General features: G+C 44.1%; 3 protein-coding genes across 5 annotated transcripts; all 3 read right to left on the bottom strand.

Annotated features, from left to right (window-relative positions):
- Window positions 1-578: 578 nt before the first annotated feature.
- LOC123501901 (zinc finger protein 525-like) lies at window positions 579-5,108 on the bottom strand. 3 transcript variants are annotated; one of them, XM_045250981.1, is made up of 3 exons: window positions 4,609-5,108; window positions 2,555-4,207; window positions 579-2,179 (listed from the first exon to the last, which is right to left on the bottom strand). In XM_045250981.1, exon 3 carries the CDS (start codon window positions 2,165-2,167, stop codon window positions 1,091-1,093), a length of 1,077 nt encoding a protein of 358 aa, XP_045106916.1. In that variant the 5' UTR covers window positions 2,168-2,179; window positions 2,555-4,207; window positions 4,609-5,108; the 3' UTR covers window positions 579-1,090. The 3 variants fall into 3 exon arrangements, with proteins under 3 accessions (XP_045106916.1, XP_045106925.1, XP_045106907.1); XM_045250990.1 differs by having other exon boundaries at window positions 2,658-4,207; XM_045250972.1 differs by lacking the exon at window positions 2,555-4,207 and having other exon boundaries at window positions 4,609-5,106.
- LOC123501328 (gastrula zinc finger protein XlCGF7.1-like) lies at window positions 3,444-8,138 on the bottom strand. Its single transcript, XM_045250107.1, has 5 exons — window positions 8,124-8,138; window positions 7,895-7,954; window positions 7,472-7,478; window positions 3,910-4,207; window positions 3,444-3,717 (listed from the first exon to the last, which is right to left on the bottom strand). Exons 1-5 carry the CDS (start codon window positions 8,136-8,138, stop codon window positions 3,444-3,446), a joined length of 654 nt encoding a protein of 217 aa, XP_045106042.1.
- On the bottom strand, window positions 6,504-10,962 carry LOC123501323 (gastrula zinc finger protein XlCGF52.1-like). Its single transcript, XM_045250094.1, has 6 exons — window positions 10,958-10,962; window positions 10,637-10,694; window positions 10,182-10,195; window positions 9,812-10,094; window positions 8,124-9,058; window positions 6,504-7,478 (listed from the first exon to the last, which is right to left on the bottom strand). The coding sequence occupies exons 1-5, from the start codon at window positions 10,960-10,962 to the stop codon at window positions 8,384-8,386; spliced, it is 1,035 nt and encodes a 344-aa protein (XP_045106029.1). The 3' UTR covers window positions 6,504-7,478; window positions 8,124-8,383.
- Between the last annotated feature and the right edge of the window lie 4,994 nt (window positions 10,963-15,956).

Below are 15,956 nucleotides of genomic sequence, written 5' to 3'. Positions count from 1 at the left end.
GGCAAACACACACACACACAAAGAAAAGGAGAAAAAAACACAAACATACTCAGAAAAACAAACGCACAATAGCATACTCAGAAAAACAAGTAAAATTAGGCAAACACATGGAACACAAACATTCAAACACACACACAATAAATAATAAAAAATAAAAATAAATAAGAAACACTCGCAGTAAGTCGGAAAGCTTCACCAAACACACCAAAACATACTCGGAAAAACAAACAAAAATTAAATAAACACACAAACAAGAAAAACTGACAAAATAAAATAAGTGAAAAAAACACTCACAGCATATCGGAAGCTTCACCAAACACCGCCACCACCGCCACTGCTGCTGTCGTCATCTATATCTTCAGTGTCTTCCCTCTATCTTCTTGTCTTCCCTCATCATCTCAAGCACCATCTGATCAACTGTGACCTTTGACCTGCGACCTGTCTTGTTGTTACTGTTGTGGTTGTTATTGTTACTCTTAAGGTTCAAATCTGCAATCTTTAATCTGTTTATTTTGAGAGAGAGAGAGAGAGAGAGAGAGAGAGAGAGAGAGTGTAGGTATAATCATGAAATACCTTGGTGCTTTCAATCTTCAGCATTTATTTGACTTATTTCCAGCGTTTGTGGATCACTGGTAAGGACAGTGGCACATGTTTTCAAGGAAGGTTTTCCAACACTAGTGACAGATTAACAGGACTTATACCTTATCAATAACTTAAGGAACACTCTTGAAAGCCCCACTAGTCATCTCTGTGGCCTTGGAAAAACAGTGGTGGTGAGCGAGGGGTGGGCTGGTATCGAGTGGCTGGGTAGAGGTCTTTGAAGGGACAGTGAGGCAGGCTTGTGATGGCCATACACCGGTGATGGCTGGTCACTGTTTGCCTCTTGGCCACACCACACCACACCAGCTTCCTCAAGTGGTAGCCTTAACTAAACACACGATGACACACCACACTTGTTGCAACACACACACACACACACACCACATCTTGCTGCATCCACACACACACTCAAGATACAGTAATCATACAGTAAGGTTCACAATACTGGACTATACACATTTATTCAACCACCACCACCACCATCACCACCTCAAAAGTGGACCCTCATGTGCTTGGCAATGTCACTCTTTGTCTTGAAACACTTGCCACAAACATCACACTTGAACTCCCTCAAGCCAGTGTGTCTGAAGGCGTGGCTGTTGAGAGCACCAATGGTAGGGAATCCTTTGCCACACTCTTCACATTTGTGGTTCATGACACCACTGTGTGTCAGGCTGTGTTTGGTGAGTTCATACTTTGTGGTAAATTTCTTGCCACACTCCTCACACTCATAATTCTTAATACCGCTGTGTCTCAGCATGTGTGTGGTGAGTTCATACTTTTTGGCAAATTTCCTGCCACACTCCAGACACTCATGATTCTTAACACCGCTGTGTATCAGGCTGTGTGTGGTGAGAAGAGACTTTGTACTAAATTTCTTGCCACACCAAAGACACTCATGATTCTTAACACCACTGTGTGACAGGCTGTGTCTGGTGAGACCAGACTTTTTGGTAAATTTTTCGCCACACTCCAAACACTCATGATTTCTAACACCGCTGTGTATCAAGCTGTGTGCGGTGAGAGTAGACTTTGTGGTAAATTTCTTGCCACACTGCTGACACTCATGGTCCTTAACACCACTGTGTGTCAGGCTGTGGTACCTCAGCCCACTTCTGTCTTTATACATTTTACCACACAGCTGACACTCAAACCTGGCCTCTCCTCTGTGGCCAGAGCTGCCTGCCTCATGGTGACTCCCACCTGAGGCAGACTGCTGCTGCTGCTCCTGCTGCTGCTGCTGCTGCTGCTGCTGCTGCTGCTGCTGCTGCTGCTGCTGCTGATGCAGCTGCTGCAGCTGCTGCTCCAGCTGCTGCTGCAGCTCCTGCTGCAGCTGCTGCTGCTGCTGCTGCAGCTGCAACAGCTTCTGCTGCTGCTGCTGCTGCTGCTGTTGCTGCTGCTGCTGCTGCTCCTGCTCTTGCTGCTGCTGCTGCAGAGCACTCATGGTGATGCCTAGCCATGGACATAACATGGACCATCCTACAGCCCAGGGAGCCTCACGGAACGGGCTGGCAAGGTTGGTGGCAGGCGGGTTAGTGGCCTGCTGGACTCTGGCCTGGCCTGACATGGTGTGTGTATCCTGGGAAAAAAAATTCAAATTCAGCAGAACTGGGAAGAAAAAAAAAAAAAAAAAAAGGATAACATCATTGAGTAGCAATCATACAAAATGAATGAGTCAGATTGTCCGAGAGAAACAATAACGTCTCTAAGCAAACACTGACACAACAAACACCAACCAAGTAGTAAACCACAATGCATTCACAACAATATATTGAAGGAAGCTTTACTTACATCAAATAAACTTAATCTTTTGTGACGGGCTTTCCACCACCTCACACAAACTAAGATGCCCACTAACCACAACACACACACACACACACACACACACACCCAGGGCTGCTGGCACCTACCTAACCTTAACAAGCAAACAAACCACCAAAGACAGAACACTCACACTGCTGTATCATTTGCTGCACACACTGATGTATTGTGTGACATTAAAGAAGCACACCCAAGCACTGCACAGATGGCAACCCTGTTGGCCAGTGTTCACTCACTGGTGATGTGTAAGTGTTGAGTGTTGTGACACTAGGCAGGCAGGCAAGCAGGCACACTAGGGATGGAGGTTCCTTACAAGGTGTATCCTCTCCCCCCTTCCCACCCTGGTGATGTCATCTTGGCCATCAACAAAACAGCTGCAGACTGTGCAGCAGCAGGACAGACTGGACAGCTCCCATGCACAGTGACTACAAAACTGTACACACCAGCTGGCTGAGCCTCTAAGACTGCCACGGAGCAAGTCCCTGAATGACGGGCTGTCCCTCCAGCCCTCCAGTGGGGCACCATTACACCCAGCAAGGGGTAGCTCAGGTGTGGCCGGGAAGTAGAAAGGCATGGCGGTGACAGCCATGAGGATAAAAATGGTAAGATGGTGAGGTAGTCTGAAGAGAGCTAAGCTGTACATGAGGGCCAACATGGATTCCAAGCCAGTGACAAGTGTGGCACTAGTGAGCCAGTGTGACAGCAGTGTGCAAGATGCGGGACACAGCAACAAGGTCCACGTGGCCTGTCCTGACTCCAGCAGAGGTGGCGGGAGAGTGGCACGTGGCATTCTGGTGCACAAGTGAACCACTGTGGGGACACACCAAGATCCAGGACAAAGGCATCCCAGCTTCCTCTCTCACAGGTCACAAAGAGTCACCATCCATGGCAGCCTGCTGGAGTGCAGCAGCAGCAGCGGTGGCAGCATAGGTAGTGCATAGTGAGGTTGGGTACTGGGTCCCCTCCTCTTCCTGGTGGTGGAGGATATGGACAGAGACTCTGAACATGCATGAGTGATGTCCTCAGAAGTGGACCCTCATGTGCTGGGCAATGTCACTCTTTGTCTTGAAACACTTGCCACAAACATCACACCTGAACTTCCTCAAGCCAGTGTGTCTGAAGGCATGGCCATTTAGAGCACCAATGCTTAAGAATTTCTTGCCACACTCCTCACACTCATGATTCCTGATGCTGCTGTGTGTCAGGCTGTGTCTGGTGAGTTCACCTTTAGTTTTAAATTTCTTGCCACACTCCTCACACACATAATTCTTAACATTGCTGTGTGTCAGGCCATGTCTGGTGACATATAACTTAGTGGTAAATTTCTTGCCACATTCCAGACACTCATAATTTTTCACATCACTGTGTGTCAGGCTGTGTGTGCTGAGATGAGCCTTAGTTTTAAATTTCTTGCCACATTCCTGACACTCATGATTCTTAACACCGCTGTGGGTGCTGTGTGTCAGGCTGTGTGCGTTGAGATGAGACTTTGCAGTAAATTTCTTGCCACACTCCAGACACTCATGTTTCTTAACACCGCTGTGTGTCAGGCTGTGGTACCTCAGCCCACTTCTATCGCTAAAAGTTTTATCACACTGCTGACACTTAAGCCTCGCCTTTCCTCTGTGGCCGACACTGCCTGCCTCCAGGTGACTCCTGCCTGAGGCAGACTGTTGTTGCTGCTGCTGCTGCTGTGGGGCACTCATGGTGGTGCCATGGCCTGTCCTGCAGGGAGCCTGGGGGGAGGTGGCTGGAGTGGTGGGTGGGCGGCGGGGCGGCGGTGGTGCTGCATGACAAGGGAAGTACAGTCATCAGTGGTGGTGTGTCTCGCCCATAATCTTAACAATGAAGTGCATAGTCATGCAAATGTTGGCTACCACAGAAAGAGTCGCTTGTTTCTGGCTGTGCTTCACCTTATATTCAGATCATACATACATACGTACATGTGTATTCATTGCAATGTTACATACACCTCAAACTTATTAAAGATTACCACAACACCACCACCACCGTGCTGTACCTAACCTGTAACATAAAATTTAATGTAACCTAACCTAACCTGCCAAGTAATGTTGCCTTGTTGGGGAAGGCAGAGCTTAGCGGCGTGAAGCTTTGGTTAGACACAGGCACACCACCACCACCAGTATATCTAAGGCTAACAGTAAGAACAGTAGGCCTGCCACGTACTTGTGTAGGCCTAAGTTGGCGGCGAGACAGTACAGAGTAGGCGGGTGAGTGGCGGCCAAACACACACGCTCGCTTCTCTTCCACCCACACAACACACACTCAAAGGAAAGCGGAAGGGCACACTCGCACAAACTTTCATTTGGCCACATCTTTCATGCTTTTCTCTGTTATTTACCGCTATACAGACCGTCACGCTGAGCACAAATAAAGATTAAAGGATGAAATAATGGTGTGCTGTTTGTTCAAGTCTGTAAAAGTAAGAGAGAATAATGTCACGATGTGGATGTTAAGACTGCACATATAATTATTCAAACTTGCAAAATCCCAAGGCTCAGTAGCCAGTAGCCAGGAAAGAACCACAAATATCGGGTTGGACTCTGAAACATTTAGGTTCAAGGCAGAGATGGGAAGGAACCTCGATCCATACTCCATACTCCTCCTCTTCCTCTTTCCCAGCCACCTTCACCTCTAATAAGCTATTACTGTTACTCTTTCTCCTCTCCATACTCTCTTCGTCCTTGATCATTTCTCCTCCATCTTTTAAGGCTAGTGTGTGCGGCTTTCCTGGATTTCCGCTCTTCTGACCAGCTCCAGAGTGCCACGTAGGGTTTACATATATACCACGGTATTATTCAGCTCTAATAGAATAAAATACTCAATATTTCTATGTGCACGAAAACACAATGTCATGTAAGGCACTCAAGCATGTCGATGCACGCTTGTTCGTGTGTGCGGTTCCCAACAATATAGCCTCAGGGCGTCACTCACACCATAGACAGATAGACGGCGGGATGGGAAGACGCAGGAAAGCGGTGAATAAGGTACATATCTTATTTTGTAGTTTATACCAAATGTCACGGTGCCAAATTGAATGGATGTGTATTTTATCACTTGTGTAATATTCTGAAAGTGTTTTATACCAGTGGGTTGTGTTATTATTAGAGAAACTGAATGAGAACTTTGTCCACAGTTCTTACGGTCAAGTCATCAATAAACTGTCAGAAGGAAATACTGCTTTTCCTCTACCCTACGATGATGGCTGTGATCAGTATAAAACAAAACCACCCTGTCAGTCACTAGAGAACCTGCGCGCGGCCATACCTTGAGTGTTTGCATTTTCCGCGGATAAAGATAAAAACGAGGTAGCATCTAAGAGGCAGACTATTACATTCCTTTTGTTCTCTATTTCTACCGCATCTGTTCATGATTGTGTGTTCTTGACAATACACCACAGAGAACTGATAAGCAGTATAGGAATATACACATTTTCTCATGCATATCCATCATCTTATCTGTCATATATTATAATCTATCTATCCATCTATCCTAATTTTTTTTATTTTCCTCGCATCTGACAAGAAGACTTGCTGAAAGTGACAGACACAACACCATCACTCAGGACAGAAAAGGTTGCACTATTCCACTGACTTGAATGTAATGGAACAAATCTATGAAAATCTTAGAGGTGTGCTGTTCAAGACTCCTGGAAATTGAAAGGACTGAAAGGCGAGCTACACAACTGTCTAGGGAATACTTTGAGGGAAGGCAGGAAAGAACACCCAGTTATCTTGACTCTTTTTATGTACCAGGGAAAAACTGGCCGAAGGAAACATAAAACTATAAATAAAAGACTCGTTTCTGGATGCCAGTCCCCTTACACGTCTGAGAGAGTTAGCCCAAAAAAAGGTTTAAATGTCTTGAGATCTCCCTCTTCAATGAAGTCATCATAGGAATTGAAATACAGAATCAGGCAGAGAGTTCACACACCACAACACAACACAACACACACATACTGAACCAAAACGCCAAGGATGAATTGTATAGTGTAGTGTATCGACACGCTAATCCTTCCCCCACACCACGGCTTAAGGGTCACTGGGCAAGAAGAGAAACACTGGTGAACAACAATATATTGGTCACAACTTCACATCTCAGTACAGTCAGATCTACAGGGGCCTTGGAAGGAATCAGTCATCACACACAGGTACACTTAACCCCTTCAGTACCACAAAACATTTCCATATTCATTCTGCTCACTATTTGCTGATTTTATACAGCTACAGAAACTTATGTGGGGATTAAAATAAAGAAGACTGTCACTATTAATCTTCTGGCCTTCACAGACCATTCCTAATGTTAACAAAACTGTCTAACCCTACACAAAACTCAAGGTAAAAATGTGTCCCAGTACTGAAGAGGTTAACCAGTGCTCAGATATGCCTCACTGACATTGTTACACTACTCAATCTAATGAAACAGACATTTTAGACTGTAAATATATGTAGCTAAAAATATTATGAGACACACACCAACTTAAGATGTAAACCAATTATGTCAAAAATATCATTAAAGCAGCACTGGTTAATGGTTATAGAGATAAAAAGATACTTTATAATTAAACAAACCCCAGTGGCCTAATGAAACTCCAGGCAGTGATTTGATCAAGGGACTCACTCACGCACACATACACACACTGCCTCTCCTTACACCTCACAACACAAACACAGTACATACAACACTGCCTGTAAACTCCAATACAACAAAGTCCACACCCCTCACAAGATACACAAGGCTAGGTGTAAACTACTACTACTTTCTGTCTTACAACCCACAATACACAAAGTACACACCCCTCACAATACAACAAGTACAAAACTAGGTGTACACTGCTTCCTTCTACCTTTTATCCCAGTATACAACAAACACACTCCTTGCAATAACAGACCACAGGGGTGTGCTGTCCTTACAGGCACTGCTACACATGACAACAGTGTAGTGTGTGCTGAGGTGACACTATCATCAATGTATCCTGTGGTGTGGCAGGCCAGCGTAGCATGGAGTCACGCAGGCATCCAACACACACCAATGTCCTGAAACAAATGCATTCATTAATACATTATCTTCAACACAACACACACACTGAGTGCTGACTCATATAGTGATGGGGGCTGGGGGGCTGGCCTGGGTTATGTGTGTCCTCTCAGACCACATCCTGCTGTTATACAACCACTACATACATTCATACATATACAATCCTGTATCTATGTATCTTTCACTGAACACCCTTCCAGGAGCCCAGTACACACTATGCATCATGTATCAGCCACACTGACAGGACACACACTGCACACACTGGAACGCTGACCTTCACCACCACACCCTTCCTCTCACACTCACCACCACCACCACCACCACCACCACCACCACCACCACAGTCCTTTAGGGTCCTCACAGCCAGCCAGCACCATGCATGGTCTTCTCACCCCTGCAGCCTCATACCTCACACCTCCACACCCCCAGTGGTGAAGGGAAAGTGCCCTAAGTGCTGGTCTGTCTGTCTACTTGTCTGTGTTTCAAAAGGTGTATCTAGTACCACAGTGACTGACAATGTCCTTATTTTTTATTCTGACATGGTACTTGCACTGCCAGGTTAGGTAATGGAATAAGGTATTACTACTCCAATCACCTCCACCACTTATGTTTTCACTCTTACTTCCACTTACTTACTTACTTACTTGCTTGCCTGCCATCTTGAGCCCCGCCACGTCCTGCTGGAGATGGAGAGCCTTGGTGACACCCTCGGGAGACCGCTTCCCACTGAAGGCGTGCTTCACCTGGCAGTGCCGAGGAGTAAATACTGGAAGGTCAGGCCAAGGTCAGGAGGAGGCAATGGGAGAGGAAAAAGAAAAAAAGAAAGAAACACACTGTCCACCACCACCACCACACACTCCCAAAGGCGTGGCTGTGGCCCCACCAGTCCACACAACACACCACCTCAAAAGTGGATCTTCACATGCCGGGCAATGTCACTCTTAGTCTTGAAACACTTGCCACAAACATCACACTTGAACTCCTTCAAGCTAGTGTGTCTGAAGGCGTGGCTGTTGAGTTTATCAATGGTAAGGAATTTTTTGCCACACTCCTCACACTCATAATTTCTAACACCACTGTGTGTCAAGGTGTGTCTGGTGAGGCTACCCTTTGTGATTAATTTCTTTCCACATTCTAGACACTCATAATTTTTAACACCACTGTGTGTCAGGGTGTGTGTGGTGAGGTTACCCTTTTCAGTGAATTTCTTGCCACATTCTAGACACTCATAATTTCTAACACCACTGTGTGTCAGGGTGTGTGTGGTGAGGCTCCTCTTTGTCGCGAATTTCTTTCCACAATACAGACACTCATAATTTCTAACACCACTGTGTGTCAGGGTGTGTGTGGTGAGGCTACCCTTTGTGATGAATTTCTTTCCACATTCCAGACACTCATAATTTCTAACACCACTGTGTGTCAGGGTGTGTTTGTTGAGATCAGACTTAGTGATGAATTTCTTTCCACATTGCAGACACTCATAATTTTTAACACCACTGTGTGTCAGGGTGTGTGTTTTGAGGTAACCCTTCCTGGTGAATTTCTTTCCACATTGCAAACACTCATAATTTTTAACACCACTGTGTGCCAGGGTGTGTGTGGTGAGGCTACTTTTTGTGGTGAATTTCTTTCCACATTGCAGACACTCATAATTTTTAACACCACTGTGTGCCAGGGTGTGTGTGGTGAGGCTACTCTCTGTGGTGAATTTCTTTCCACATTGCAGACACTCATAATTTTTAACACCACTGTGTGTCAGGGTGTGTGTGGTGAGGTGATCCTTTGTGGTGAATTTCTTTCCACATTCCAGACACTCATAATTTCTAACACCACTGTGTATCAGGGTGTGTGTGGTGAGATTAGACTTTGTGGTGAATTTCTTTCCACATTGCAGACACTCATAATTTTTAACACCACTGTGTGTCAGGGTGTGTTTGTTGAGATCAGGCTTAGTGATGAATTTCTTTCCACATTGCAGACACTCATAATTTCTAACACCACTGTGTGTCAGGGTGTGTCTGGTGAGGCTACGCTTTTCAGTGAAGTTCTTTCCACATTCCAGACACTCATAATTTCTAACACCACTGTGTGTCAGGGTGTGTGTGGTGAGATTAGACTCTCTGGTGAATTTCTTTCCACATTGCAGACACTCATAATTTTTAACATCACTGTGTGTCAGGGTGTGTGTGGTGAGGTGAACCTTTCTGGTGAATTTCTTTCCACATTGCAGACACTCATAATTTTTAACACCACTATGAATCAGGGTGTGTGTGGTGAGATCAGACTTAGTGATGAATTTCTTTCCACATTCCAGACACTCATAATTTCTAACACCACTGTGTCTCAGGGTGTGTTGTCTAAGTCCTTTTCTATATGTAAAACTTTTATCACACTGCTGACACACAAACTTTTTCTCTCCTCTGTGGGTGGAGCTGCCTGCCTCCAGGTCACCATGGCTGGACCTCCCCAAACCTGAGGCAGACTGCTGCTGCTGCTGCTGCTGCTGCTGTTCACTCATGCTGCTGCCCGGCCTCACCCCTCCACTGCAGGAACCCTCTGAGCAGTCGGCCAGATGGAGCCACGTCAGAGCCCAGCAGGGCACCCGGCCTGGACACCTGCAACAACAGTGATGGTGAGGACACTGAGAGCCACTGGACACTGGCCACAGCCAACAGTAATTCTCTGGAGAAAAAAAGGCCCACTTGAGTGCCAATCCCTAGATGCATGACAGAGAAAAATTAAACTTGAGAGGGTAAATGTGTTGGAACCTTCCTCTTGAAAGAGTTAAAGTCCCAGGAAGGTGGAAACACAGAAGCAGGCAGGGAGTCCCAGAGTGTACCAGAGATAGGGATGAGTGACTGAGAGTACTGGTTAACTCTTGCATCAGAGAGGTGGACAGATTAGAGGTGAGAGAAGGAAGAAAGTGTAGTGGTGGGGGGGGAGGCATGCTGATACCTAGACCTGAAGAGCAGTTGGCATGAAAATAGCAGTAGAAGACAGCAAGAGATGCAACACTGTGGTGGTGAGAGAGAGAGGCTGCACACAGTCACTCAGTCAGTCAGAGGAGACACGTTGATAGGATGAAAACTTTTCATTCCAGCCTGTGTAAAAGATCAGTATGAGTGGACCACACTCCATACATGTGGAGCACACTCACCTGGTTGGCCCAACCAATAGGAGAGGACCCAAAGTGGCAAGTTTTCAGTGTTCGCTGTCTGGTTCAATTGAGGACTGGGTCAGCATCACCTCACAGTACAGACCAGTCGTCTCTAAACACTGTATTACAATGTATCTTTTGATTCACCAAGCTTTTACTCCTTCCAGTATTTTCCTGTTGTTATTTCACTATGATATTTCCTTCTAGTCACTTGAGTTTATACAGCTAACATCATTATATAGAGCAAAATATTGTGGCCTGGTGCACCAAGCTCTTTCAGGTGGGGCAGGCAGCACGTGCCGCACTTGACGGAGTGTTCACACCATGCCTGAGGGTGGTTCAAACGCTGGCACTTGTGGCAACTCACATACGAGTGCAGGGAGTACAGTAATACTCTGCTTAACAAACGTACGTCTAACGAATTTCCGGTTTAACGTACTATATAAAGTTAGACCAAAAAAATCTGCATAACGTACAACCACATTCATTTTAGCGAATTTTCTGGGTTTGAATTTGCCGGGTGAGGGACCGAACGCAGCACCTTCGCTGTGATTGGCTGGCTCCCTGCCTCTGTCTCTAGCGTGTAGCCAGAAATATAACTTATTTTTGGAAATATAAAAACTGGGGTCAGGAATATGTTCCAAATATAGACCTAAAGAAGAAGGAAAGAAAGATTGGTTTAATGCAAGGTGTGCTAGGGCAAAGGAGAAATGAGATGGAGCATGGAAAAGGTGGAGAAGAAACAGAAATCCAGAAAATAAGGAAAACTTCAAAACAGCAAGAAATTAATATGCTAAGGTGAGAAAGGAAGAAGAAAAGAACTATGAAAAGGACATTGTCGAAAATGTAAGGAACAACCAAAATTGTTCTACAGATTCATAAATGGAAAAATAAGACAAAAAGAAACAATAGAAAGGTTAAAAGGAGAGAATGGGATGGTGGAAGACCCAAAAAGTATGGCAGAACTGTTAAATAGTAAATTTCAGGAGGTCTTTACTAAGGAATCCAAATTTGAAAGACCACAGGGTAATAGAGAGACTGTCTATATGAAAGAGATTAAAGTAACCAAGCTTGAAATAAAAAAGTTGATGATGGAATTGGATGAGGAAAAGGCAATGGGACCGGATGAAGTCTCAGGCAGAATACTGAAAGAATGTAGGGAAGAACTAGCAAGTCCAATATACAACATCATAAAATGCTCAATAGAAAATGGAACAGTGCCAGTGGAGTGGAAAAGAGCTGAGGTGGTTCCCATATATAAGAGCGGAAGGAAGGAAGAACTTTAAATTACAGACCGGTATCACTAACTAGTGTAATATGCAAGATGTGTGAAAAGTAATAAAGAAGCAATGGATCGAGTTTCTTGAAGACAACAAAATATTATCAAATAGCCAATTTGGTTTTAGAAAAGGTCGGTCATGTGTGACAAATTTATTGAGTTTCTACTCTAGAATAGTTGATAAAGTACAAGAGAGAGAGGATGGGTTGACTGTATTTATTTAGATCTAAAAAAGGCTTTTGATAAAGTGCCACATGAAAGATTACTATGGAAGTTAGAGGAGAAGGGTGGCTTAAAAGGAAGCACATTGAGATGGATGAAGAATTACTTAATGGGAAGAGAAATAAGGACGATAGTTAAAGATATGAAGTCCAAGTGGAGAACAGTAGACAGCGGAGTGCCACAGGGGTCAGTATTGGCACCAATACTTTTTCTCGTATATATAAATGACATGCCAGAGGGAGTGAACAGCTACATAAATCTGTTTATGGACGATGCGAAACTGTGCAGAGTCATTAAACAAAAGAGGATTGTGAAATACTACAGGAAGACTTAAACAAGATCTGGAAATGGAGCAAAAAATGGGAGATGGAATTCAATGTGGACAAAAGCCATGTCATGGAAATGGGAAAAAGTGAAAGACGACCAGTGGGAATCTATAAGATGGGAGATGGAGTAGAACTAGAAAAGTAAAAAAGGAAAAGGACTTGGGAGTGACAATGGAAGAAAATAATCAACCGGTAAGCCATATTGATAGAATTTTCAGAGAGACGTATAATTTGCTAAGGAATATTGGAGTAGCATTTCACTATATGGACAAGGAAATGATGAAGAAATTGATAAGTACTAAAATAAGACCTAGATTGGAATATGCAGGAGTTGTGTGGACTCCCCATAAAAAGAAACACATAAGAAAATTAGAGAGACTACAAAAATGGCTACAAGAATGGTTCCAGAATTTAAAGGGATGGCATATGAGGAGAGACTAAAGGCAATGGATCTACCAACCTTAGAGCAGAGAAGAAAGAGAGGGGATCTGATACAAGTTTATAAATTGATTAACGGAATGGATGAAGTGGATAATGAGAAACTGATCCTGAGAGAAGAATATGACTTTAGAAGCACAAGATCGCATAGTAAGAAACTAAGGAAGGGACGATGTCTGAGAGATGTTAAAAAATTTAGTTTCCCGCAAAGATGTGTTGAGACTTGGAACAGTTTGAGTGAGGAAGTGGTATCAGCAAAGAGTGTATATAGTTTTAAAGAAAAATTGGATAAGTGTAGATATGGAGACGGGACCACACGAGCATAAAGCCCAGGCCCTGTAAAACTACAACTAGGTAAATACAACTAGGTAAATACATACACACACACACACACAGAACAGAGTGTAGAAAAAGAAATACAAGAAATATATATACAGACTTGGTAAATCTAGTGAGGGGACTAAAAGACCATTAAAAGTTAAAATGCGATCACAAGTAGAGGTGGAAGAAATATTAGTTGAGGACTGGAAAGCTGGCTGGTAAGACAGAATGTAACAACATTTGGATGAGGAGAGATATGAACTAGGAAGAAAGGGACAAAGAGAGAGAGGACTGAGAAGTGAAGCGAAGGACAGAGAACAAGATGAAGAAATTCTACTGGAGAGTGCTGGACATGAGGCTGAGGAAATGGTATCTAAGGGAAGGGGAAGAAAAGCATTAGGAGTCATGTATACAAACATAGATGGGTTTACATCAGGAAGGTTGGAAGTGAGAGATCATACACTGGAAAGAGGACCAGACGTGGTATGTACAACAGAAACAAAGTTAAGTGAAGACGACCAAGTGAATCTTAAAGAGCAGGGATATAATGTTTGGAGGAGAGACAGAAGGAGAAAAGCAGGAGAAGGAGTATTGATAATGGCTGAAGAGGATATATTCGTGGAGGTGGTACAGTATGGACCAGTGGGAGGGAAAGGAGGAGTATCATAGTAACATATGTGCCACCAAAGACTAATACATGGAGGCTTGATGTCCACAAAGAAATGCAAAATGAAGTGCTAAATTGCCTGCACAATATGGTAAGGAAGGACAGAAGAGTGCCACTTGTTGGGGATCTGAACTGCAAACATGTTAATGGGGAAGAAATGGGTTAAGTTAGATTGGATGGTTCTCTGACAGTTGGAAAGGAAATTGACTCCTTTTCATCCCTGTAGTAGAGGCAGCCTTGGAATGTCATGCAGTGTGGTTTAGGACTCTCTGGCAGCAGTTTGATGAAATGCCTACTTATTGGTCTTTCATATCGGAGGAAGCATTAAGTTGAGTAATGTGTGTTGCAAAAGAGATCAGAAATCAACAAAATCACACAAAAATGTAAAATAATGATGCATGGAGTTTAGGTTAGGTAGAAGCACTGATCGTAAGCTGGGTTAGTGTGTCTCGGGAGCCCATGGGAGGTCTCAACTTCGTGTGTAAGATGCAGGGTGATTCTATGAGCCAAAATTTTGGAAAAAAAAGTGCCTCTTGTATGCTGTCAAATACGGTATTTGCCCTGTTGGGCGTGTGCTTGGTGCTGGTGCTGGTGCTGGTGCTGCTGCTGCTGTTGCTGTCCTCTGCTGTCAAATACAGTATTTGCCCTGTTGGATGTGTGCTTGGTGGTGCTGCTGCTGTCCTCCAGCAGGTCACGTTGGGGTGACAGGGTGCCTTCATGGAAAGTCACTTTCTGGCTCTTCACCACTGACTAGGTGAGGAGCCAGTACACAAACACACAGCACAGCAAGTAGTGAGGTTGCACAGGTCAGGATGTGACCTGACCTCACTGGGCCAGCAGAGGGAAGGACCGCACATCTGCTTACCTTGGTGGTTGTAGGTCAACTCAATGTAACTATTGATGAGTACATTTGGAATTTCAAGAAACTTGTGAAACATTTCATTAGCAACAAGTCACAAAAATTCAAATTGCCGGTCTTCAGAATCAGTGTTAGGAAGATGTCACCGTGTGTTGGGTGTAGCGTGCACTACTTCCTTTGAATGCAGGCTTATTCGGACCGTGGCTGATTCGGACCATGGCTAATTCGGACCGGATTCGGACCTAAGTCTTGGCTGATTCAGACCATGTATTAGGCTGATTCGGATCATGTTTTGAATTATCCGAACACTTACAAACAGTAATGTGTGGACAGTAGAGAACTGGTCAGTTTTTGGGCGCAGCATAAGGACAAACAATGACGTGGAAGGATGGCATCACAAATTAAACAGAAGTGCTAAAAAAGGTAACCTTCCCTTCTATTTATTGATAAGTTTGCTATACTCGGAGGTGAAGGAAATACCTAATCACATAAAACTCGTAAAGAAGGAAAATTAAAAGGTATCAGAGAAATCGGGTGAAGGAGATACAAGGTCGATAATACAAGTATGGAAGGAATATAATGATAAGAATATAACAACTGGCCAGTTACTCAAGAAGTGTGCATATATCTATGTGTAAGTGAAATTGTAGGCCTAGACTAAGACTTAGAGTATTCCTAATAAATGCATTAAATGTAATTTTTCAATAAAATGTAATTTTACCTTTTCTTATTCAATTAATATCCTCTCGGTAACAAGTGTTGGAATTATGCAAAGTCCCCCCTGGAAAAGGTCCGAATCAGCCAGGACAATAAGGTCGAGGTCCGAATCAGCCAGGACATCGAGGTCCGAAAGAGCCAGAAAAAGGGCCGAATCAGCTTGGTCCGAATCAGCCACGGTCCGAATAAGCCTGTTTCCCTTCCTTTCTATTCAACACTTTTTTGAAAAAGAAAAAAAGTGTACAGTTCCTAAAGGAGCACGGTGTTTTTCCTAGTGCGGTGGAGTGCCCCAAGTGCCACAAACCCTGCACACTCAGAGAAAAGACTTGGAGGTGCACGGACACTTCTTACATTCCAATAAGGTAATGACTTTCTGTGCATAGCTTAGCCATTGCAGTGAGGTTAGGATGGGTTGGTTTGGGTTAGGTTTTGGTTAGGTTAGGTTACCTTTGGTTTGGTTAAGTTAGGTTAGGTTAGTACATATTTATTCT

The sequence above is a fragment of the Portunus trituberculatus genome, chromosome 2, assembly GCF_017591435.1.
Source record: "Portunus trituberculatus isolate SZX2019 chromosome 2, ASM1759143v1, whole genome shotgun sequence".
Classification (NCBI taxonomy): domain Eukaryota; kingdom Metazoa; phylum Arthropoda; class Malacostraca; order Decapoda; family Portunidae; genus Portunus; species Portunus trituberculatus.
Note: the sequence above shows the minus strand (reverse complement) of the source record. Positions and strands in the feature narration are given on the sequence as shown.